The 27928-nt window shown below is 37.6% G+C and overlaps 1 protein-coding gene across 3 annotated transcripts in view; it reads left to right on the top strand.

Moving 5' to 3' along the window:
* The window catches only part of LOC149775951 (uncharacterized), an 88548-nt gene that overhangs the window by 37621 nt on the left and 22999 nt on the right, over positions 1-27928 (top strand). For all 3 annotated transcript variants that reach the window (XM_089942810.1, XM_089942811.1, XM_089942809.1), the window contains 4 exons: positions 10688-10869; positions 11503-11611; positions 13685-13795; positions 14998-15188. In XM_089942810.1, coding sequence (XP_089798936.1) covers positions 10688-10869; positions 11503-11611; positions 13685-13795; positions 14998-15188 — 593 coding nt within the window. The remainder of the gene's footprint in view (positions 1-10687; positions 10870-11502; positions 11612-13684; positions 13796-14997; positions 15189-27928) is intronic.

Below are 27928 nucleotides of genomic sequence, written 5' to 3'. Positions count from 1 at the left end.
CGCATGTGGAAATATTTTACGCATCACCACACTCTGAAGTACATCGACATCTTACCGCACCTGGTGCAAGCGTACAACCAATTTTACCATCGAAGCATCGGACGTGCCCCGCAAGAAGTGACTCCCGACAACGAAGTGTTGGTGTTTGAGCGCCTGTTTGGTACGTCCCCGACGAGGGCTGTCCCCAAGAAAAGTGGAGACTTGGCCGTAGGAGATTGGGTACGCATTGGCAAAACCAAACGCACTTTCGACAAAGGTTACTTACCTAACTGGACGACCGAATTGTTTCGCGTCACTGGACGAGTGCATGGCCGTTATGCTGCCGTCTATAAATTGGAAGACATGAACGGAGAAGTGCTCAAAGGAACGTTTTATTTGCCTGAGTTACAACGTGTCACCAAAAAAGAAGACGACGTGTACGACATCGAAAGCATTCTCGAACGCAGAACCCGTAAAGTGGGCAAACGACGTGTCAAAGAAGTCAAAGTACGTTGGAAAGGATATCTACCCAGTTTTGATTCTTGGATCGACGCTTCGCACGTCATCGACTATAAAAAGAAGTGACCATCATGCCCTTTCACACAGACGCAGCTACGTCGACCACTCCTCCTTCACCTAGTTCTTCTGTGCAAGATTTACAAAAACAACCCTTGTGGGTGTGGTGTGGAGAACGTGTGCCTAAAACGCAAATCGTCTTTTTCTGCCAAATCTTCGTGGTGTATTGTGTCATCGGGGCAGCCATTGCCAATTTGAGTTTGCAACAAGGAGACAAACAATTGTGGACCATTTTATTGAGCAGTTGCATCGGTTACCTGCTTCCCAATCCCTCCCTGAAATTCTCTTCCAACGGGAACCACGGGAACCTTGTGTCCAGTGCCAGTGCCAGTCACCACTCCAACAACAACAACCCCATTTTGGGCGGAGACACGCCTCTGACGTCCAGTAACCCCTCGGACAGCCACAGAACTGTGGAATTATGAGTCACCAAAACCAATTTTACTTAACCTTACCCAGTGACAGTTCCATGGAGGTGTTTCCCAACAACACGTTGTGCTGTTACACGGCCAAATTGCCTCAAGCCATCCCCTTAGATCACGAAGCCCATTGGGAAGTGGCTTTAGTAGAAATGATTCACCCAACACAAATCAAAAACATCGCTGAAACTCAAAACACTTTTGACGTCGAAATTTTGGACCCAGCACTGCAGCAAACCATGACGGGCAGTCCTCAACATAACTCACATCTTGCAAAGGACCTATTACCCCGCAGCAGCAGTGACTCTTCTCCTCCTCTTTTCGTTTATCACTTTAAAATTAATTCAGGCGATTATTTTAGTGGTCAACATCTGGTGGAGGCCATCGCTGACAAATTCAATGCAACCTTTGACAAAGTTCTGACCAAAGTAGATAAACGTGTCACCATTAAGTACCATCAACAGTCTCATCGTCTACTCATCAAATTTGATAGTGAGGAAAGAAGTATACGTATTAAATTTTGCCCTGGATTGTATGACATTTTGGGTGGAGACCTCAATTTGGTCACGGATAAGTAGACCAAAAAAATTAAAATGGCAGAGATTGACAACGACATGCATTTTGCAAGGTATTTTCGTTTCCCGGTAGAACTGAACCAAGGACTGAATTTGATGTTTGTGTACTCCGATGTGGTAGAGTACAACGTGGTGGGACACACCTCCGTACCGTTACTGCGTGTCATTCCTTTCAAAGTAAATTCTGCCACAAACACTGACGAGGAAGGTGAAAACACTTACCACGTTCACCGCGAATTTGTCCATCCTCACTATTTGCCTGTCAGCAAGTCTTATTTGGACACGGTCAACATTGCTATAAAAGGAGATTTGGGACAAAATATTCCATTCACCAAAGGAAAAGTCACGGTGAAACTCCATTTTCGAAAACGGTTTTCTCACGACTCGTAAGTCATGTATCCAGTGTACCGAGGGGTTGCACGACAGCGAGGACACGGTCTAGGAGATATGTTAAAATCGGCCTTTCGTTCGGTGGCCCCGGTGTTGAAACCGATGGTGACACGCGGATTGCACGCTTTGAAAGATGCGGCACTGACGCAAGGCAAAGAATTTCTCCAAAATGTCATCATCGACAAACAAAACCCTAAAGAAGCCTTCATGAGGGCAGGCAAAAATGTCTTGCTGCAAACGGGCAAAGACCTTTTGGGCCGCCGAGACACACCTATAAATGCCCTGCACGCTACCGAATCAGGCATTCAGCAAGGACAAGGCAGAAAGAGACGACGAAGAAAACACCCTTTCACCAGACTTCAAGCGAGAAAGATCAAGAAAAGAAGAACCGTTCGAGACTTAGACGTTTTCGATTATTGAGAAAGAGAAAAAAATGATGCACCGAGAGTCTTGCGCCTGTTCCAAAACGGAACTTTATCTGTTTGCCATGCCCCCCACGATGATGACCATGCAAGAATCCCAATGGGTGGAATTTCACCCCGTCTCCTCATTGGCCGATTCCGCTCCCATCGAGTTTGAAATCAAGGGACAGCCCGAAGATTACATCGATCTGAATAGCAGTTACTTGTACTTGAAAGTCAAAGTTCTAGATAAGGATAATGGTGCAGTAGCAGACACTGAGAATATAGCTCCCGTCAACAATTTCATGCATTCCTTGTTCAGCTCAGTGGACTTGTACTTGAACAACAAACTGGTCAGCAGCAGCATGGATACTTACCCTTACCGTGCCTACCTGGAAAATCTCTTGACGTACGGAAGAGATGCCAAGAATACTCATCTCAATGCTTGTGTGCTATGGGAACCTGACGAAGCGAAGGAGTTTGACACATTAAAAAAAGACAATGACGGCTTTGTGGAAAGACAAAGCAAAATCACAGGTGAAAAGAGTTTAGAACTGATGGATCGTTTGCATTTGGACATGTGGTTGCAAGAGAAATATTTGCTGAACGGTGTCCGCTTGAGACTGAATCGTAGCAGTACCGCTTTCCATTTGTTGGCTGATGATGATGCTACTACTGGCGGCAATCCTAAAAGCAAAATCGAGGAGGCCAAACTCTACGTACGACGCGTGGAAGTGTTACCTAAAGTGGGAAACGACATCAGTCAGACGTTGAGCAGAACGTCTGCCAAGTATCCCATACGACGCGTGGAAGTGAAAACGTTCACCATTCCTGCTGCACAGCATTCCATGATCGAAGATCATCTGTTTCACGGACAGTTACCCAAGCGTTTAATCCTTGGTATGGTCCTGAATTCAGCCTTCAACGGAGACTTCGAAAAAAATCCTTTCAACATTCAACACTTTAAGGTGAAGAAAATCGCAGTCAGTCGCGATGGCAAGACCTTTTGTACCCGACCTTTCGAACCTGACTTTAGTGACACGAAGATGAATTACTTGAGATCGTACTTGTCCTTGTACGAAGCCACCGGCCAGTTAGGAACCAACACCAGTCACGGCATTACGTACGAAGATTACGCAGGAGGCTATGCTTTGTGGGCTTTCGATTTCACTCCAGACCAAGGCAGCGACGAGGGACATTTCCACCCTATAAAATCCGGCCAGATTCGTGTGGAACTTCAGTTTAAAGATGCACTGCCAGCGACAGTGAACGTCATCCTGTATGCAGAATTCGATAATACCATAGAAATCAACAGCTTGAGAGAAGTCATTCTAGATTATTAGATGCCATGGAAGACTGTTATCCCTCTTTACAAAGTGGAGAAACGTTGGAGATGGAATGTTAGGAGACCGTGGAAGGAGAAGAATCTCAAGACAAAGACGAAGAAGTTGTCATGATGAAGTCGAGATGGCCAGAACAAGAAGCCCATTTAGTCTGCTGGTTTGCCAAACACTTGGTCGAAAAAATGACGGAATTGATCAAGAAAGAGTGTCATGGATGTCAAAACGATCATCCCAGTCAAATTCAACACGATAAATGCCTGATGTTGAGTCAAGAAGAAAAATTGGACGAGTATCTGGACGAAGCTTGGAGTCTCATCTCGGACGAAGACGTGTTGCATCAGTGGTATAAAGACTTGCGTGAACATTCTTGTCCACCATTAACCACTCAAGAGATCCATCGTATCGAAGCTCTCCTGAATCAGAGTGAGGAGACGAAACGAAGAAACGGTTATTTGTCAGACATTTTCAAGCAAAAAGTCAGGATCGAATTGATGACTTATTATTGCCTGTGAAGAAGAAGAAAAAAACACATACACACAAATCAATGGATACCTGGGAACTTTATTACCTTTTGAACCACAGTTCGTATACGGCTTCTTGGAATCCTGTCGTCTGTGCTAAAGATGAACTCCCTCATCGCAAACCTCAAGACCATCAAGCTTACGTGATCAACACGGACGACAGTCATCCCCCAGGAACCCACTGGGTAGCCGTCTACTTTCCTCAAGAAGGATGTGTGGAATATTTCGATTCGTACGGATTGCCCCCTTTGGAAGACGATATCATCGACTTTATGAGAAGAAATGCTCAGACCACCCGATTCAATAATGTGAAATTACAAGGCACAGATTCCTTGGTGTGTGGACAATATTGTGTGTATTTTCTGCATCATCGCAGCCTGGGCTATTCCTTAGAACATTTAGTGACTCATTTTGATCCTCGTTCTTCTTCTAGAAACGATGTGAAAGTAGATCGATGGTTTTGTGACCATTATGCTTATCTTTTGTCTCAAGCTAGGAAACGTAGTGTCCATCAATGGCCTAATGACTTCCAACAGTGGAAATCACAATTTCATTCACAACGTTGTCAGCCCTGTTTAAAGAAGAGTGTGAATTGAAGAAAAAATGTTTGTGATTTGAAAAAAAATGTTTGATGTTATAATGTTGGATTATTGTTAAAAAATGTTAGAGTTGTTGTTGGTTAGTGTTAAGTGATTTTTGAATAACAAATGTTGTGTTTTGAAAAAAATGCCTTTGTCTTTTGTTTGCCTATAAGAATGTTTGATTCATGCTCTTTAATTTCTTACTATCCCTCTCATGACACTCATTGAACGTTGCGGCTCGAAAACCGTGTGGGGGATGTTTTCCTTCACGTCCGCGCTTTGACTTTAAAAACCGGGGAAGTTTCCAGTCTAACCATCCATTGTCGACTCATCCTCCTACGAAGATGTGCTCCAAACTAGCTGAGCTAAACGAAGCCTACGTGAATTTGCATAGGGTCAGACACAGTCTGATACCGAAGCCAGAAGAGATAGAGAATGTGAGAATGTTAAAAGTCACTGAAGACCTGATAGAAGAGCTTTTCAGAGAAGAAGTGAACAGGGAGAAAGAAGAATGGACAGAGAAGTACAGACTTCAGAGACAGCAGCAGCAACAGCAGCAACAACAACAACAACAACAGCAGCAGCAAGCTGAACCTGACAGAGGCTTTGTCGATTGTCGTATCGACACCAAAGAGTTCTTCTTCTCTTTCCGAAGAAGCAGACCTATTGCCAGAAAGTCTATCCTCAGAGGACATCGCATTCTTAGAAACTAACAGATTGCCATAGCAAACAAAAAAAACAAAAAACAAAAAAAAAAACAGCCCTTTTCAGGGCTACCCAATACTCAAGAAAAGAAATAACCATGTATTTGCCAATGTGTGTAGGTAGAGTAGTGTGAATATAAACACTAACTCTTTTTAATAAAAATGTGAGGGTATGAGTTTGTGTATAAGATTGTGTGTTTGTAATTGCTCACGTACGTTGGTGTGGATAGTAGATTAAAATGATGTCTTTTTTGGTGTTTGAGGTGCAGATTTGAGGTTAGATTGGATTGCTTTGCGTATCTGAATAGTCTATTGAAGAGATTAATGAAAATTTTTTACAATAGTAATGGGTAGCATAAAAAGTGAGTGAGTGTTTCTTTTAGGTCCGCGCGTTGTGTTTTTTTTGGTCATGATCTAGGTAAGATCAATTTTATGTTTTTAGGGGGATGTTTTCCATCACGTCCGCGCTTTCAGTATAAATTGAAACTCGCTCGGCAGTCTAGCTACCCTTGTTGATTGATCAACACCACCAGAAGAATGAACACCAGAATTGTGAAACTGCTAGAACTCCAGATGCACCTGGAATATGCCAGGCGCATAGTAAATGAACTATCCGCGGAAGCCATAGTAGAAGAGGCAAGAATAAAGAAGGAAGAGGAGGAGAGAAGAGAGAGGGAAGAGGAGGAAAATAAAATAGGAGAGAGGATGACTTACAAGATACCAGAGACAGAGGATTGGGGTGCTGAAGCCAATCATCCCGCCTCTGCACTTCCAAGAAGAAAGGTGAAAGGAGACTGGGGAAGAAGATGCGTGTGTGGCGCCAGGCCAGGAAGGTGCCATCATTAGATAGGTGTATCTGGAGTTCAAAAAAAAAACCACCAGCCCTTTTCAGGGCTACCCAATACTCTAGAAAAGAAATAACTATAGATTTGCCAATGTGTGTAGGTAGAGTAGTGTGAATATAAACACTGACTCTTCTTTTCATAGTGTGAGGATATGTGTTTGTGTGTTAGTGTTTGTAAGAGCTCAGGTATGTTTGTGTGAATAGTAGATTATGGGTTTCTTAGCGTATGTGGAGAGCATAGTTTGGGTTTTATTATATGAAATAAGAAAGTATAGTTTGGGTTTTATTATATGAAATGAAAAAGTAGGGGGATGTTTTCCTTCACGTCCGCGCGTTGTTTGGTCATGATCTAGGTAAGATAATTTTTTTATGTCTTGGGGGATGTTTTCCATCACGTCCGCGCTTTTCATATAAGAACCCACAGTATTCGTCGTTCAAACCATTCTACAGAGAAGATGGCTTCAAACTACCTCGATACATTGCAAACATTGCAAGACGTCCTTGACAATTTGGGCATGATGGAACAAATGCTAGTGAGACTCAATGAAGACCACTATTCTTATAGTCCGCATAGAGTAAAAATGGAGATTAACAACTTAAGAAAGGTAAAGGACATGATAAGTGGTGTGATGAAAGAAATAAAGGAGGAGAAGGAGGATGAAGAGGAAAAGATAAGGATAAGAGCATGGAACGAAAAAATTGAAAAAGAAGAAGAAAATGAGAAGAGGAAGAAAGAAGAGGAGGAGAAGAAAGAAGAGGAGGAGAAAAAAAAAATAAGAGAAAGAGTGTAGGAGAGAAAATAAGAAGTTGGTGGAGAAAAAGAAGAAATTAGAAGAAGAAGAAGAAGAAGAAGAAGAAGAAGAAGAAGAAAAAGAAAAACCAAAGGCCCTTTTCAGGGCCACCCATATTTCTCGAAAAGAGAATGACTTTCCATTGCCTACCCCTTTTTTAAATTTTTTAAAAAATATATAAAAAAAAAATCCCATGTTCAATTCCCCTTGACGCTAGAGTTGCCCACGATTTTTTCTCCATGTTCAATTCCCTTGACGCTAGAGTTGCCCACGATTCTTCTCCATGTTCAATTCCCTTGACGCTATATTTGCCCACGATTTTTCTCCATGTTAAATTTCCCTTGACGCTATATTTACCCAGGGGGTGTTTTTAATGCTAAGTCCCATTGACGCTCTAGTGCCCCACTTTACTACTAGCTGGTCTGTGTGAATATCGAACCCACGACCAGACATTTTACAAACTAAACCAGCACGACTCCAGAATTATGGGAGACTTTGCAATATCTAAACAGATATATTTTAAACAAACATAACTTAACATATTGTCCGGGCCATGAATATTCATCACAAAAGACATCCTTATATATCCTCATCGGTGAATTTTAAAAACAAAATCAGCGAGTGTCGGGCTTCCAAAGAAAAAAGTAAAGAAATAGGCAACCCGTCCTTAAAGGCTTGCCAAAAACATTTAGCTATTTATGGGAGAATATTACTTTTAACTGTTTCGAATTTTTTCATACGTTATATTAACGAGCATAAGGTAGATCACAGTGTCACAAACTCCATTACACTTAATCACGAACTCCACTACACTTAATCACAAACTCCACTACACCTAATCACGAACTCCACTACACTTAATCACAAACTCCACTACACTTAATCACGAACTCCACTACACTTAATCACAAACTCCACTACACTTAATCAGATACTTAAGACAGGGAAGCGCGAATGTTTGAGACAGGCGATCGTCACTCAAAGAATGAATACAAAAAAACGGAAGGTACACAAATAATATTACATTTATTGACACATAACGCTGATGATAAACACACCCCCTTATTCCCCCATACTATATATTGTGATGATAATAAAATATTAAATGAATGAGATAAATATATCTGATTCAAGTTTCGCTATTCAACTCTCTTTTAATGTACAGTTCTATCATTGCACTACATTAAGAACTCACCAAAGTGATTTTTACGTTTATATCCTGAAATTATTTACATCCGATCAAATTTGTAATTTTTCAGAAATCTCTTCTACAAACGATTTTCTTGCTTTAATTTACATGACCGTATAAACGAGAGAAAAAACTCCCCCCAAAACACTTGGCTATATTTTCAATGAAAGAAAACAGTTGAACGCCAGGGTTGATATAGGGAAAATTATTAAGTTCAATATAGCTTTTTACTGGTAATAAACTATTTTCAGATTTTGGTAACAAAAAATGCCTATTTGTTGTTTAGTTTAGTATCATACTTCATGTGTCTTCCTTGGCAGTCATACCGGTTAGATAATTCTAATTTACCTCCTATCGACAAAGGAAGTCAGGTACATGGGTAGTTGCTCATGTCACCTGCTTGCACGCATTAATCACATTACTCCTGCAACTATGCGGAATCCCCACCGTATGATGGAGCTTAGTCGTACTAATCAGTATTCTTTCGAATCATACTTACTCTGTTGGCGACCATGTTATTAAATGCCCTCACAATAAAAACGTACGCCAGATTTCTCTGACATAAATGAAGGCATATTATATTTATGATTGTACGTACCAGATACACGCCAAACACGGAATGAGTTGCAATCGTTAAATCGTACAGGAGTATGAGTGCAGTATGAATCGAAATTACACGCAGTAAGATATTTACACAAAAGTTACTTACTCACGTATAAGCTATCCTATACTGAGACTTTAATCCAAATACACAAGCTATGAGCTATGGTACCCATCGCCATGGCTGAACAAATCAGTCACCATACATTCGTGAACTAATCAAGATACTTCAACAAGGATGTAACTAAGTCGTGAATATAGGGTCAAAAGAGCATACGCATTGGGAGACCATTCAGCTACGTCTAACGAACATACTCAGTACTAGAGGTATCTACGTATGCTTACACTATTATTTAAACATTTTCATAACTAAATGCTGAGTACAATCAGTCTACCTGTAGTAACAATGTATCTTTATATCTACCCCATCTTTCCTTTCTACAGTGACAACATGTCATGCAGCCGACATAAGCTACATGTATCTCTATATCTACCCCGTCTTTCCTTTCCACAGTGACAAAATGTGATGGGGCCGACCTAAGCTACATGTATCTCTATATCTACCCCGTCTTTCCTTTCTACAGTGACAACATGCCATGCAGCCGACATGTGCGACATGTATATGTGTATCTACCCCGTCTTCCCTTTCTACAGTTACAATATGCCATGCAGCCGACATAAGCTGCATGTATCTCTATATCTACCCCGTCTTTCCTTTCTACAGTGACAGCATGCCATGCAGCCGACATAAGCTACATGTATCTCTATATCTGCCCCTTCTTTCCTTTCTACAGCGACAGCATGCCATGCAGCCGACATAAGCTACATGTATCTCTAAATCTACCCCGTCTTTCCTTTCTACAGTGACAACATGCCATGCAGCGGACATAAGCTACATGTTTCTCTATATCTGCCCCGTCTTTCCTTTCCACAGTGACAAAATTTGATGAGGCCGACCTAAGCTACATGTATCTCTATATCTACCCCGCCTTCCCTTTCTACAGGTACAATATGCCATGCAGCCGACATAAGCTACATGTATCTCTATATCTACCCCGTCTTCCCTTTCTACAGTGACAGCATGCCATGCAGCCGACATAAGCTACATGTATCTCTATATCTACCCCGTCTTTTCTTTCTACAGTAACAACATGCCATGCAGCCGACACAAGCTACATGTTTCTCTGTATCTGCCCCGTTTTTCCTTTCCACAGTGACAACTTGTCATGCGGCCGACATAAGCTACATGTATCTCTATATCTACCCCGTCTTCCCTTTCTACAGTGACAACATGCCATGCAGCCGACATAAGCTACATGTGTCTCTATATCTACCCCGTCTTTCCTTTCTACAGTGACAACATGTCATGCGGCCGACATAAGCTACACGTATCTCTGTATCTACCCCGTCGTTCCTTTCTACAGTGACAACATGTCATGCGGCCGACATTAGCTATTTGTATCTCTATATCCACCCCGTCTTTTCTTTCTATAGTGACAACATGCCATGCAGCCGACATAAGCTATATATATCTCTATATCTACCCCGCCTTTCCTTTCTATAGTGACAACATGCCATGCAGCCGACATAAGCTACATGTATCTATATATCTACCCCGTCTTTCCTTTCTACAGTGACAACCTGCCATACAGCCGACATAAGCTACATGTATCTCTATATCTACCTCGTCTTTCCTTTCTACAGTGACAACATGCCATACAGCCGACATTGGCTACATGTATTTCTATATCTACCACGTCTTTCCTTTCTACAGTGAAAATATGCCATTCAGCCGACATAAGCTACATGAGGACCACGATACAAGAGCATTTCTCCAACATCCGACATCATGAAACAAATCCTACGTATAAAGAATTGGCAAGAACATTCATCTACCAAGAGTTTCGGAGATTTGGACTTGATACTGAATTCCACAACTTTACAACAACAGATAATGTTTGTTTCAACACTCAGTTGTATGCTCTCTCTCCCACTCTCTCTCTCTGCGTGTGCGTGTGTGTGTGTGTGTGTGTGTGTGTTTATCAGATACACACACACAATTGATCGATAATAATCCATTTTTAACACGTTTAATTGTTTGCATATTTCTCTGTTCATTTCTGTTCATTTTCCTTCCTTCCACTCTTTTTTCCTTGTATGCTTGTAATTTGTAATGATTTAATGTAGATTAGTTCATACGTGCTGTTGTAGGCAATCTGCTTCGATTGAGTACCATTACTAGCCGTGGGGTTAATATCAACCCGTATATTTTCTATTCATTTGAAATATTACGCCAATTTCGAAAGTTTTACTTTTTCCTGCGTTTATTGGAAAATGCACGAGATACATTCCGTTGCGCTTGAGATCTCTTACCCCCTTTCTCTCTTGCTTAGTTAAAAAAGTGACTTTACTTGGAATCAGCTTACACAATGCTCAATACGTGCGTGAGCAACTACTTTTACTTTAAGACACTTAAATACGTACCTTTCGTATCGGAAATCCAAATTCTGGCGATTTCTTTATGTCATGTGTATCTTTTTTAGTGAAATAATATTTCCTGAAAAAATAAATTTCATTGTTTCTTTGCAGGTACATGGGTCCAATATTATTGGGATCCTGAAAGGAAAACGGTTTGGGACTTTCGAGGACAGAATTGTAGGGATTTGTGCACATTATGACACAGTCAATATTTCGCCAGGTATCAATTTAGTACAGACCGTTATGCACACGTGAAGTGTGGCAGATTTCATTGAATGGCTATCTACATTAACACAATTTTGGATGAATAATTCAGTGTGCTTCTGGCCAAACTCTGTTTGTTGCAAAAGAAATTTGTTATTAATACAATGTAATAAAACATGACATGCTACATGCTCATTAATATTTACAAGATCTTGAGGAAACAACACGTTTAACCTAGGGAACTATCTCAAAAAGCACTTGCAATCTTATTAACTACTTCGACAACAACAAGCTTTACTAGACCAACTACAGCCTCGTGCTGTACAATATATATATTCTCTCAGATAGGTTGGTAGATGTTCTAACCTAACTTTCTCAAACTTATTTGCTCCGCAATTAACAAGTACGTAGGAAAGTAGTTTTAGCTCGCTCCTACGAAGTAGAGGAGTGCTATTGTACTAACGCATGTGTTAGCGTCGTGTATTTGTCATCGACAGCGCATGTAGAAACATATCCATATGTGTAGCTTCAATTGTTTTCTTCCTCTGACCTTAACACTTGTTTAGAGATGGTTTCACAGGATGAACATTATAAGACAAAGTCTTTACACACACGTACATTATTTTTTAAGTTTTGGTTAAGATTGTTACGTTTAGCCCATGTTTTGCCATTTCTTTTATACCTGAACTCCCGACACATGATGAACGGATGCCTTTTAACGAATATTAGACCATCATTGCAAACGTAGGCGAATGTGACCGATATCTCAACCTGAAATGACCTTGGTTATTTTTTTTTGGGTTACTTTAAATAAATTTCTTGTGCTGTGTTTATGCTAAAGTTATGAAACTTGAAGATTATGCTTTTCGTTTCGTATCATGCCCTTGTAACAAAAGATCTTTGTGGCCAACATTTCTTATTTTTTGAATGTAGGTTTTGTTTTCGTTTAGCTTATGCTTTCTTGGGTCTTTTGAACCCTATATGCATAATATTTTACCTGGCATTAAACCCACAACAACAGCAACAACAACAACTTATCCTACCTAGAGTCATGAGTGGATATATAATCCAACACAGACTAATTTTCTGACCAGGACATAGGGGAGCAGGAATAAATATGTTTAATCAAAACGTTAATGTTTCTAATTAAAGACTATAGAGTAGATAATGTGACTGGCTCAGCGCAACAGGTAAACTTTGTATTTTTGTACACGTGAACAAATACAGCAATTAGATAAAAGGATTGTGTGCCTGTTTTACGTGACATTGGCTGTAGTGCCTCAAGATAATTACTGATACATGAGCAATACGTTTTGAAGTCGAGCAATCACTCCAGGTCTACTCAAACCATGTGACTTTCACCCAGTAAAATCTGGCTTGAAGGCGGTAGACAATACTAATAGGTTCTAAAAAACGTTTGAAGAGTTTGTTTTAATATAAAACAGTAAGAAGGAACTGAAAATTAATCTAGTGTTTGTGTGATCTAATTGTCGTATCTCAACTTTGATACCATATAAAAATATCCTGTTGTTTTGATTTATAGTTTATGCCTTATATATTCATTATGCTTTGTCACAGCACATAAGAGGCTATATACATGGCGGCCAGTTTAACTGGAGTATGGAGAACCTGAGGAAACTCTGGTAACAATCACGGACCTACGGTAAATCTACTGGCGAGTTTTATCACATACTCAAGCTGGAAGAGCCCCAGTGTTCAACCAATGTGAGATAACTGAGCTCTAAAGGCGATCGCCTTAGACCACTCGGCCACCCGGAGCCTCTAGGATAGAATGTACATATCATGCATATGACTTTAAGAAACAAGGACACACTGTAGATTATGTAGTTGTTGATTAATATTTAAAATTTACTTTCGTGAAACATAAATAATAATAAACATTGCAATAGAGAAAAAACATTTAGAAAATGGGTCAACGTTTCTTGTAATGAATACTGGAGATTGAATTGATTTTCTGCTCGATAATTATCACTTAAAGTTGGTTGTTGCATTGGATTACTATAAATTTTATAGAGGCCATCCATACAATCGTGTGTTACATCATGCTTTCTATAGTTTCTTTCCTTAGGGGTCGATGACAACGGATCTGGATTGGCAGCCATGTTGGATGTCGCAAAACGAATCAGTACTCTGGAGAGAGATAACACGGTTATATTTATCTCTTTTGATTTGGAGGAAGGTAAAGAAACAGTTAAATAACAGCTTTTAGACAAGAGCATAAAGAATGGGACGATCTAGATTATACATCCTCATTAGTAAGGAAACTAGCTGATAATTTTAGTCTCAGGAATCATACGTTCATTAGGCTGCAGTGCAAGCCGGCCGATCAACTCAGAGAAGTCAAACTATATTATGATATTTTTAGTAAGTAAAACTGAGACAAAAACAACCCTGAGCATTCATATTGACACGATTAAAGAAGTCGCTCTGTTTGTTTCTGATTTCCATTAATTTATATTATTTATTTTCTTGAGATATAAACAATTTCTTCCAACATTTATGCTCGATAAAGGTTGAAGCATGATTTAATATGCTTACCATGGCATTATTTTGAGAGGTGAGTGACTTCATATGAGATCACGATTCTTCACGACGCATAAAATGCTATTTTGAAATTTCCGGATAACTAGTATATCTTATTAATATTCGTTGATTTATCGATGACTGTCAATAAGCTACATCTTATGAATGATTCGAATGGACTCTGTACCAATCAAGATGACAGCACATGTTGCAGCATTACATTATAGTTTTGTCCCGTTTTTGTCTGTCTAAACCCCAAAACTGTCAAAAAGGGAGAACTATGAACCTTCATAGATTACCATATACAACGTACAAATTTGGATTATTAAAACGTTTTCATTTTTTCGTACAATTTAGGCGATCTTTTCTTTAGTCATAACTACAGTTGTTAGCGATTTCCTTCGGAGTTCATGATGAGAAGACAATTTTGAGTTTTTGCAGAATTTGATTTGCTAATTAGTAGGAGAAACGTACTCAACGGATTAATGGCGCGTATATACAGACAGTCACGCCCATTTATTTACAATAAATATATGACATAATGAAACCGATTTTGGTATGTATGTATATATGTATGTATGCATGCATGTATGTATGTATGTATGTATGTATGTATGTATGTATGTATGTATGTATCTTTTGGGCCTGTTTGCGATATCATATACATGCAGTGTTTTGTTATATACAGAGCATGTCAAAGAAAACAGATGAATGATAGCAAAGCTAAAGCAGTATGCATTTCCTTAAGTTATGCAGCACAAACTATCTAGCTGTCGGATCCCTTTCTTCATAACATATTAGATGAAATTTAATTTGTTTGTGATGTAACCTCAGCTTTTATGCTATTGTTTGTGTCAGATCATTTTAAGGGAAGTGAATGTTTTGTTGCACAATGGCTGCCCAGATTCCTGGTCACTAAAAACAACACAGATCCCTTGAGTTATGCAAATCAGACGAACATACACGGATTCTATGTATTGGACACCATCATGGAGTATAACACCAGTGTACAGTCTCAAGAATTACCCAAAGGTTTGACAAAGGATGTGGTAAGTATCTTGACCACGTTTATTTTTGTACCCAAACCTTCATTCAACACGATCATCATCATGAGTAAATCTTTTAGAGTGGTATAAACGTATGTACTCTGGGGAGTGATTTCCTATATAGAGGAATTAGAGAAAATCAATCCTGACTTTGAGCATTATTTTAGCCTGGTGTTACATCAATGCATGTCCTTCTATAAACTTCCAGGACTTCATATATCTCAGTTCATGGATAGCTCTTTAACTAGAAATGTTAGGATGTTTATTACTTCGCAGATGGTATCTTACTGCAATTAAGCTCGATGGTAATCCAACATGCTACCTTGCAAATTAACGGGTTAAAATAATGAGATAGACAAGAACGAAAATGTTAGTCATATTGGATATTAATTTCATATCTGCATCATAAATCAAATGTGTACGTTTAATCAACGTGAGCGTTGATTCATAAGACAACAAAACTTGCTTGGATTGGTATTTGCTGCCTAAGAGTTGAAAATACTATGACATGTATATCTCTGGAATGCATCTGTACATAGTCGTGTTTTGCCTATATTTTGCATAAATGATATAGAACGATTGTAGCCTTACTTGCATCCGATCTATTATAATATTTGTCCTTCTCACAATTGTTAAGAGGCACGCACTTCTTCATCTTACATATATATGATACCTCCTGTTTAAAGCGTTACAAAACTGATCCTTTATCTTGCATAAGTCACTTTTGTATTGGTTATTTGTGCAGAAAAAACCAGGCGAATGTTCATTTATCTTTATTCATTTACCAGTTCAATATATAATATCTGCAATCGATAAATTTGAATTTATATATGGATAAAGATCTCTTAATCCGGAAGTAACCTTAATCCTAAAAGAAGAAAAAAGTAAACATCCAAAAATATAGAAAAATGTAATGCATTGTTGAATAAATGTACAATAATTTGGACATGCTCTTTTAAAAAACAAACTTATCTATCCTGTCTTCTCTTAATATACAACAGAATCTTTTGTGGTCGGCATTCTATGAAAGGTTCTAAATGTGAATAATATTTACAAAAAAGAAATTTAAAGGTAAAGTCTCATCCATACTAAAGTATGTTTACATTTCCGGTGTGTTGTGGACGACTATTATAATTATTAAAAATATAAATGTTTTGGTAGCCTGTTTTATTGTGAATAATAATGTAAAAATATAATGAAATAGTTATATTTTCATTTCTTACAAGGATTGTAATAATACATGATGATACCCTGAAGCTCTGGAAAATTGGTATCATCGAGAAGGAGTTTTAAGACAAAAATATTATTATCTATTAAGTCCTGAACCTAAATAATTCTGATATCATATAAAATGTTTATAACACACTGTTATCAAAGACTTTTCTTTTAACATTGAAGAATGCTGACCCTTATAAAACTGTTTGAGCAGCAGAGAGGGTGAACAGACCACTTAAGGGAATGGTCACCCTTGTGTTTAGACCAAAAAAAATAGTGACCCTTCATAGAGGTCAATACCACGTCTACGATTATTGTTTGTCCCAAACAGAATTGTAGACGCCCCTCTCTGCTGCTATCAATATTGGGAATCATCATCTGAATCATGGGAATCTTTTGTTTTGTTCTTCAGGTAATATTCAAGTTCTGATGGTGGTTTTTCTATTTTTGGATTTATTTTCTTTCTTTTTCTGTAATAGTTCATCAAACTTCTGTATCGATCTCCACCGCAGTTGTTGCAAATCTGATATAATCCTATAACGCCGTTGTTACATCCAACACATCTTCGTGAACCAGCATGAGGATTTTTCTTTAAAATGTAATTATGTTTTTTGCAATATTCTCCACGGCACCTTTTGTTGCATTTATTTGTTGTTCCTTGAATTAACCACGCACAGTTGTTCATTATATGTATGATATCTGTTTAATTAAATTTATTAATTTATCCAAATATTTTATCAAGACCCACACAATATCTTGTTCTAGGATCATGTAAATTTATTGTTATAAATCCATGCGGAGTAGCTTGCGCTCGTGAAAAGAAATTTTTGAATTTAATTATATCCATGTCACCGCTGCACCAAGTTTGATGAATATTTCGTAGCATGTGTGTGTCTACGCCATTAAACTCAACTAAAATATTACAATTGTCCCTGATCACTTTTGGTATTTGTGTATATCGCTGAGTAACATAGATCACATCTGTATTTTTATGTCTGCCGCGAGAAAATATTCTGGCTGGATTTGATTGTTTATCTAGCATCACATCATCATACACAACTAAATTATTAATAAATCCGTCTAAAAAATCAACGGACGGTGCTTCATCAATATCTGTTATAAACTCTATAACATCATTATCTTCGTCCAGTAATCGCGCGTTTTCGTTAAAATCTTTTGATACTTCATAACATCGTTGATCATCAGCGGATGGTGCTGCCAAATATAATTTATCCCATTTCAACCATCTCATTATCAGATTAAGTAATAATTGCGTCTTACACGATCCAGATGGTCCTATGATAATCATTCTGATGGAATTAGGTAGCGCAGGATGATGCTTAACAGGTTCTCGCTGCCGAGTTGCTGAGAAATCAATTATATCCATATATATTATAACATGAATTTATATTGTTTACGCTGTAGAGTTAAAACTCCAACTACTGATTTAGCTACAGTTATAACAAAAAATAAAAAATAGCGTATGGTGGAAAATGTTCTGTGTGCGGTAGAAATAAAATTTCGTTTTTACCTAATAAGCGCGGTGGTGATATTGCTAATTTGATGTCAGAGTTTCCGGGTACTCCATGGGCTAAATACCCAGGAGAAAAACATCTACCAGGATATAGTTATTGCGGTCCTGGTACTCGACTCGATATCAGGCTCGATAATCAAGATCAATCAAAACCAGGCGAGGAACCAGTAAACGCTATTGATCGAGCTTGTCATATTCATGATGTGGCTTATAAAAATAAAGATCTACAACATAGGCATATTGCAGATGTGAAATTAATTCACGCGTTAAATTCCATAAAAAAGAAAAATATCAGAGAATCATTAGCTAATTGGTTAGTAAGATCCGCGATGAAAAGTAAATTAGCGTTTGTGGCTGGTAATTATTAATGGAATTAATTTATTATTCACCAAGAGGATATTGGAGAGGCAAAGCAGCAATTGGTAAACTCGCTGATGCAGCAGCGGTTAAACATTCTACTGATAGCGCGTGGTTATCCAAACAGGCAATATGGCAAGTTTATCTACCACCACCGAAACGAATTCAGTACGCGTATTTCGATGACAGTGTTCCTAATGAAGTTCATCAAGCAGATATTCTGTTTTTACCACATGATACTGTGCGTGGAAAAACGTTCAAGTACGCGTTAACTGTTATTGACGTTGCAAGTAGATATAAAGAGGCAGAGCCGCTATCAACGAAAACATCATCTGAAGTAGCCGATGCGTTTGAACGAATTTATCAACGAGGTGGTGAACCACAAGGTGGTCTGCGATTGCCACAGATGCTACAGGTTGATCCTGGCAGGGAATTTCTTGGTCCAGTATCATCGTTGATGAAACGACATAATACCAAAATACGACGAGGTCATACTGCAATTCACCGTGATCAGGCAATTGTTGAGCGATTTAATCGAACACTTGCTGAGCGGTTATTTGGATATCAGTACGCGAGGGAATTTATTCAGGATACGAGATCTCGTGAATGGGTTGCAAGATTACCAAGCGTGATAGCTGCATTAAATAGCGAGATCACACGAACAACCAACATGAAACCCATTAGCGCAGTCACAAAAAAATATACCAACACAACGAAAAGGTACTGAAAAACAAAAAATATTGGGTGATGTTACAGTTAGATATTTATATGAACCGGGTGAACTTGAAGGTGGTAAAAAAAGAGCGGCTGATCCTATTTGGAGTGTTACCACACACAAAATATCCACCGTGACAAGATCTTCAGGGAGACCTGCAATATACAGACTAGATTCGGCTGCTCCTCAACGTGGATTTGTACGTGAGCAACTACAAATAATCCCCACGGATACACAATTACCACCGCGATCACTTAATTAGCACTAGTGGCAGCACCCAAGGCGCTGGCGCCTCTACGTCGATTACACTCAAGACAGGTCAACATGGTATTTTCTCGTGTATGACTGCGACTATTATCTTTTCTGTCTACGGTAAATTGTCTTGAATCATTACTCGAATACCTCCACAGCATTATACAATTGCAACTTGCGCAATGATTATTCTGCTGCTGTTTTAACTCAATAATAAATTCAACATCAAGATCAAAGTCGCGTTTATTTTTTTTATCAGATTGTTTGTATCCGATTAATTTTTTTCTTATTATATCATCATCAATGACGTTAAATTTATTAACGATTTCAGGAATTATAATTCTACGTAATTGAGATATATTTCTCACCCTCGATACCGATAAATAAACTAAATTTTGACCACTCGATGTGATCGTCTACAAACCAGACTCGTGTGTCAGAAATAGTTAATCCCTGAGACGAGTGGATCGTTATAGCGTATCCCAACACCCATGGAGATTTGTCAGCGCGTAATACATCTTCGACCACACTGATATCAATAGCGACAATATCATTTGAAACGAGATTTTGATTCTCAGCCTGTCCTGGAATATCAACATCAATATTCTGTTTTCGTGTATCTGATGGTCTATAACATAACGGTACGGGTAATTCTGAATATTTTTCTTTATGCAGCTGAAATAACTGCTGTTGTAAATCGTCTCTGATTATTTTTCTGCTTGCCACGATCAAATCGTTGGGTCTCCATCAATTCAAAAAATCACTCATTGAGGTCTCTGAGATTACTCCGCGTATTATTTCACACTGAATTTTGTTTGATTGTAATCTGATTAATTTTTTAAATTCCTTTAAATTTGCATCGAGAGCTCTATGATCATCATCTATTTCTTCGTAATAATCGACGAAATTTTTTAACCAATCATGTGGAGATGGTCCAACAAAAGGCGGCGGTTGACCATGATCGCCACACACCACCACAGCGGTATTTTTCGTCAGCAACCAATCAAGAAACATTTTTAATGTATCCAATGACACCGTACATATCTCGTCCCAAATAATTATTTTAGGTATATATTTTTCTCCCATTCGTTCAGGGGTCCATGTATCCCAGCGCCACCGAAAGAAACTATGATACGTACACGATTGTGCTTGGCGTTGTTTCATCTCGCGTGCAAGTCTATGTGTGGGTGTCAGCACGATCATATCTGAATTTCTAAAAACATTAATCGCTCGAATCGTTTTGCCGCATCCACCAGGTCCATTGAGATATACTGTCTTATATCTAGTTATTGGATCACTCAACGATGGCGCTTTCGACATTTCTGATATTTTATTACACTTACGATAAAAATGTCTCATCGGAACATCTGCTGATTCTGTATAATTGTGCAATATTTCCTTTTTTATTCTCCACGAACTCCATCGTTCATCATTACTTGTAAATTTCATAACAAACTCTAAATATTTACTCGAAATATAAAACGAATCTGTTGCGACTCTGACTGCGGTCTCAGGAAATCTATTAATCATCGATAATAAATTTATAGAAACATAAGCCAACATGGAAGATCTTAGATGAGCATACTGTGGGGAGATATCATTTATATAACTAACGATCGTACCCAATTTTGTTCCGTCGGATAAATAAACACTTTCTCGATTTATAAATATATTTCTCGCTGTTGTATCAGCGATTATAAAATCGTACTCGGCATCATCTAAAATTAATCGTGTGTGATGTCTTTTATGATCATATGCACCACTCTGAGTAAATTTACCTATAATTTTTCTACCGAGATCTTTTGCGGTTTTAAGTTTAATCTCGAGAATTTTAGGAGCTTCTTTGATAATATCATCTTCGGAAACATCAGGACATTCTTCCTTAAACTCGCTAATAACTTCATCAACACTGATAGAATCTGGCATGGGCAACCAAACTTCGGTCTGCGCGTGATATGATATAATTGCCTCACTAACCACCAACGATGTCAGTACCGCACAATCTAGCAAATATCGTAATAAAACTATAGGTTCCCAACGTTTTTCACAAAAATGTCTACCAAACCAAACATAACAAATCTTGTGAAGATTTTCCTTAAGCTCGAATGATTCAACACAAGCGAATCCAGTCAGATCAAAATCAGGTAATGGTCCATTAATTGCCACTCGCGTCATCTCGTTTGTAGGGTGACCGAATCTTTTAAAGTATACAGAACAATCTCCGTATCCTAGAAAACTTCCCGGATAACATGCAACCATATCAACCGAAATAACATCGTTGTAATTATACTTGGTATTCCACAATCCACCGTGTCCGTATTCGACGCAACTTGCGCGTACATCCTCGAGTAAATCAAATCGTGTTGGTTTCCATGAATTTCTTTCTCTAGCGAAATGAACCGCAACAGATGGAACGGTAAAGCAATTAGTTAGTAATTTGTCAGTATTTTCCGCGTGTTTGCGCTCTAAAAACTTCTCCGCGAGATTTTTCATCTCATCATGGAGAGATTCTGTTCGATATATTTCACCGTTTGGTCTAACAAACTGATCAAATTCACCTTCCTCATTACTTTTAAATAACCATACCGATACAGGATCGATTTTACTTATTTCGTTGATAAAATCAAACATATCTGCCCCCATATCTGGGGGGTAAAATCTAATAGTTCGATCACGTGGAAATATTGTTACTGCGCTGGTCCATGCGTGCGCGTTATGATCAATAATATTTATTGAAGCTCCTTTTGATTTATATTTTGATTCGTACAGTACTTCTCCCGTTATTGTCGCTAGGGTTATTGGAAATTTTAATATTTTTCCTAACTCAGCAACATCTTTTATTGTAGCACCGGTATCCTTAACTGAATCAGCCCACGAGTTTATTTTTTTACGTCTTAAATCAGTTAATCCGTTTCCACGCATCGCGTTTGTAAAGTGTTCTATTACTCGTTCGGCTACACAATTTAACCTTGAAAATTTCATGGGTGTCAGTTTATCAACGTTGGGTTTTTTATTTATCTCATAGATTCCATAAATAACCGCTGTTACAGGATACGCTCGCTCATAATACGGTTTGTCAATACCCGTCAATAGACCCGGTCTGGAATTTTTACTTAATATGGCGATTTTATTATTGCCAAGGACAGGATCATATTTGTCACGGATAATCCAACTACCTGTTTCTGTTAATACAATAAATTTTACTCTGAAGAAATATTTTTGATTGCCCTCATACTCAGCGATGTAGTTAATGATAGTTGCCGCTCGCTTGTCATTCATTGTGGCGTCCTTGACAGTATTGCGTATAATCTTGAACTTTGACCATGTATGAGATGCACCATCCGTGTAAAATTCTTTCTTGGCGTCGTGAATTTTATTGATCAAACTTTTATTTTTCGGATCAACCAGATCTCGTACTGGCAAGTCAGGAGATAATCTGTCGAGGTTGAATTTATATTTAACAGGCCTAGTTTGGGATAATCTCTCAAACTCATTCATATAATTAAAACAAATACTTAAATAAAGAAAATTATATATATACAATGTCTCAATGCAAATGGTTGATGATCGGCTCAGTAAATCGATGCAACAAATCCTGCAGAAAGGAATTTTGTTGGATGCACTTACAAAGTATACGACGAGGAAGTCTAGGACCAATACCGTGTCTGCGATGTGGTATTGGAGTGCGAGGAAAAACAGAATTATGTGGAAAGTGAGGTGGAAAACGGTTCAGAGAACTTAAAAGATATTATGACAAAAAAAAATAATAATAGTGAAAACGCTATAAAATCCGTGGAGGATTATATATCAAGATTTCAGACAAACAATGATTTGAACAAATAATATTATTGCATATATGGAGCAAAATATATTTGTCCCACATCCCACAATAACAAACTATGAATCAGATCGTAATGTCATGATCAGACACTGCAGGTTGAAGAGACCGGTTGGTCATATCATTAATTCTGGTTATCTAGCATTCACATTCACATATGAGGGAGGAAAGAAACATTATCTTTGTCATCGATTTACGTACTAGTATTTCTTCGGAGTGATCAAAGATGATCTTGTTATTGATCATGCTGACGGGAATCCTCAGAATAACTCCCTATCCAATTTACAAGCTATCTCACAGAGTGAGAAAAGTATGCGTGGTAATACTGGAAGATGTAAGACAGTTTCTAGAAGGGTGATCAAGGCTGCAAACACAGAAACTGGTGAAGAAATTATATTTCGTTCGATATGTTCTGCTGCGAAATACTTTAATATTCACCCATATTCAGTACAAAACGTAGCAGAAAATATATATAAAACTGCTTTCTCAAAAAAATATAAGCAGAAAATCACATTTCAGTACTGTTAACTATCATCACCACCTCGAAATATATTTATTTTTTGGGGGGTCAGAAATTGTCATTATTATACTACTTATTTTTTGACTCATGAAAGGGAGGTAATTTATGGTCATAACATCCAAGGTCAGTTGAACAGTATGCATTACTGAAAGGATTTATGATGTTGATTTGATTGATTATGATAAATTTGTGTTGGGAAGAAATTCAGGATCACTATTGTTGTCTAATTGACCCCCTCATTATGTAGACCTGGGTTACTTGCAAGTTTCACTATGAACAAAATCAACTAATAAGACAGAATTAATATTAGTATTAATGGAATTAAAATATACATGAACGCACTTTTGGAGGGTTGATTTTACAGTTCGTGTATTTTTCTGCCCTATTAGAACAGCGCAACACATAGACATTACATCTAACCTACAGAAAACCGACATGTATATTCCAGCCTACTGAGTGCAGAATCCAGCGTCTAGTCTGTATCAATGTACTGACTCATAGGTCCACGATAGTGTTTGGAATTAAAAATCAGTACATTTTCCTTGTTCGGTGCAGAAATATAATGCGAGATTGTGCATGTATGTGTGATTATTTATTTATCGAGTAAACTCCCTTTGACCAGTCTAGCAATTAGATGATCTAGACCGGATGTTCTATCATACATGGCGTGGTATAGTAAATAGGAAATTCCTTAATTTAGCTTTGTTTGGTGAAAATATATCATATAAACGTATTTCTTGAATTCAGAATTGTATTATTCGAAATTAGTTCCTTTTCAATGATTATTAGCTATATATTAACTTCCGAAGCATATGTTTGTAACAAGATTTGATAGCTCAATCGGTATCGTATTGGACTGTGACGCTCGCGGTCCAGGATCGAATCCCCATGGCTGACAACATGTCGGTGGTTTGCGCATAATTGCGATTTTTATAATAATTGGGGGCTCCGCCAGATCCCCCCGCTCAGCAAAACCCATCCACGTATCAACCAGTGGTTGATACATATTTTCGTATCACCCACGGGCTTGATTATTGTGGCTGGGATTTTGCTGAGCGTATATGTTTGTACTGTCGTTCATTCATTATATGTTTGTACTTTTCTATTGCAACAGAAAGAGGAATAAATTCAAGAAAATATCAAAGACATTATTTCTGCTATTAAAAAACTAGAAAAAAAAAACGGAATTAATATATCTGATGAACTAAATCCTGAAAAAATAATATCTGATTTTGAAACGTTAAAAGAACTTAAAAATGAAAATAAGTATGTTCTATCATCTCAATATAAGTTCATAAAGCGGATTCAGGCAGCTATGTTTCAGTCACTGGCTATGGTGAACGATGATCAAGTAAATGAATTTATTCCTCTTTCTGTTGCAATAGAAAAGTACAAACATTGTACATACCCATTTCATTGTATATATTTCATTTTATACTTAATGAACTTGCTAAAAAAACTCGAATAGAAGTTCATTTCATAATATATGTTTGTGCCGTCCTTCATTCATAATCTGAGCTCGCTAAAGACTCGATAGGGGCTCTTCATTGAAACATCCCGACGAACTCGCTAAAGACTCGATAGGGGTTCAGGGATAATTTTTTTTTATTTTAAAGATTTACATGTTATATAATAAACCAAGAAAATATCAAAGACATTATTTCTGCTATTAAAAAACTAGAAAAAAAAAACGGAATTAATATATCTGATGAACTAAATCCTGAAAAAATAATATCTGATTTTGAAACGTTAAAAGAACTTAAAAATGAAAATAAGTATGTTCTATCATCTCAGTATAAGTTCATAAAGCGGATTCAGGCAGCTATGTTTCAGTCACTGGCTATGGTGAACGATGATCAAGTAAATGAATTTATTCCTCTTTCTGTTGCAATAGAAAAGATCAGGTCGGAATTATCCAGCGAATACGAAACAAAAAAAAATAAAAAAAAAATAAAAATCAGTACCCGCATAAGATACTTAAGAAAAATTATCTCAGCGGGTAACGACTGAGTAGTAATATAATTTCCCTCACTGTATATCACATCAGAATTAATTTACAAATATTTCAGAATAATAATAAAATATTTTTTTGGAAAACTGATTGATTTGTATAATTTTCAGTACCAATTACCCCATCAGAATTAGCAAACTGATTGATTTACATACTTTTGAGTAGCAATCACCCCCATCCGAATTAGCACACTGATTGATTTGAATACTTTTGAGTAACAACTACCCCATCAGATTGATTCATAAAAAAATAAAATATTTCAGAATAATAATAAAAATATTTCAGAATAATAATACAACATTTTTTTTTGTAGTATTGTTTTGAAAACTGATTAATTTGTATAATTTTCAGTACCAATTACCCCATCAGAATTAGCAAACTGATTGATTTGTGTAATTTATCCCATCAGATTGTGTACAAAATTGATTAATTTATCCCATCAGTGATTATATTTATTTATTTTTTTAAGTTGGTCGAGTTTAATACAGGAGTGTGTATAATTTAGAATCTGATCTCTCTACAGATGATCTCGGCGGAGCTCATCTAACTGTTCTCGCTTCCGTATTCATCAATAACTAAATTAACGCTAAATTGCTCTGTGTTTTGAAAACACTGTTCTGATGGCGTTTTTCAAGTGTATAAAAAACAATCACGTGCTGGTACATTATATAATATTTACTGGATTAATTAAGATTTCACATACAGATTTATCAGAAGCTCTTCTCCACGCATGTCAATTAAGCGATTAATGTGGTCTGTGAGCTTAAAATTTATTCGTGTTAATATATTATTCTGACACCGCAGATACACAGGATTAGTTGGTTCTTGCACGATTAAACTTCCAGGGGGAACTTGTGGTGTAAGTGTATATAGGATGTATCCTTGTTGAGCCTAATTTGATTTTCCGAGATCTATTTGATAGCTGCCATCGACTACGTCACAAACCAGATTGACCACGATCGTGCTGGTTACATTAACGATTCCCGGAGAAACGTGTCTGCCGCCGCCATGTGGATCATTATTATATCTGAGAACAGTTGGAGGTGGGGCTAGTTTTCTCCATGCATCGAGTATTTTAGGAAAATGTTCATCGATAACATCATTGACAGATTTTCTTAATCTATCTGGATTATAATCAGGGAACTTAAATGTTGCAATATCAGCTTCGGATATTTTGTACTTGGTTGCGAAGGATTTTTTATAATCGCTTGATGACTTAAGAACTACTTCTATAATTCTATTATAGATAATTTCAGAAGAATCAACTATAAAATTTAAAACCTCTATGTACCTGATAATATTATCGCGCGCAGATGTCAAATCAGATAAATACTCCCGAAAACTATCACGTAAACTATTTAACTGTATTGTATGGTCTGAGTTTATTGAAGAAAATATAGAATCAATATTCGAAGCAATAATACGTCTATTAAGATTATAAGAAATAAGTACAGGATCAAAATAAAGTTCTCCCCCTATCACCTCTGGTTTTAATTCTATATAATCTAACCAATTTGAATTCATTTCAATATCGTGACGAGATCTATTTGTTGACGTAAAATCAGCTCGTTTTGGTTCTGGTGGTCCTTCATACACCGGGGGAATTTCAGGCCAACCTAGTACGGATCTTATCGTGGATTGATAAATATCAACGGCATAATCAGGAGAATGTATCTCAACCGTCGAGGACAGCGTCGGTTCATAAACGTTAATTGATATTTTTGCTTCTTTTCCGGTTATTGATTTTATTCTACGTTGAAATTCCTCATTGATTTGTTCGATCTCATAACTACCAGTGGGTATTCCAACATCTATCCAGTCAGGAGTACCATCTGGTTTGTTCTTGTTAGCAAATACAAGCAAATTATTTGCTGGTGTACCATTAAATGATTTTGATCTGATAGTTGGCCAGCTGTAATATACTCGTAATTGAGCTAATGCTATTTCTTTTACTGGAATTTCAGTAGGAAAGTTAATACTAAATTCAGGATTAGTTGAACTTACCGAGATCATCGTTATCTTTGGCGGAGTTGTGTTAGTCACGATCTGCTGGAGTAATTCTGTCATTATTAGTTCTTGTATCTTTAATACCGATACCTTCGTGATATATTTTAGTCATCATTGAAAATTCGACATCAGATATAATTTTATCACTGAGACTCGCTGATAACAACGAAGATAACTTCGAGTATGCGACCGTCGCTGTATGCAATCTTATCATGTAATCGGATAATTTTTCATTCGTGCAGGTGCATATTTCTTTTGTGATGATATTAAGCACACCTGCAATCGTTGTTGCTG

This window comes from Sinohyriopsis cumingii, chromosome 18 (assembly GCF_028554795.1).
Source record: "Sinohyriopsis cumingii isolate HCF-2022 chromosome 18, ASM2855479v2, whole genome shotgun sequence".
NCBI classification, from domain to species: domain Eukaryota; kingdom Metazoa; phylum Mollusca; class Bivalvia; order Unionida; family Unionidae; genus Sinohyriopsis; species Sinohyriopsis cumingii.
The sequence above is the reverse complement of the archived record's forward strand: the minus strand, read 5'-3'. Positions and strand labels throughout refer to the sequence as shown.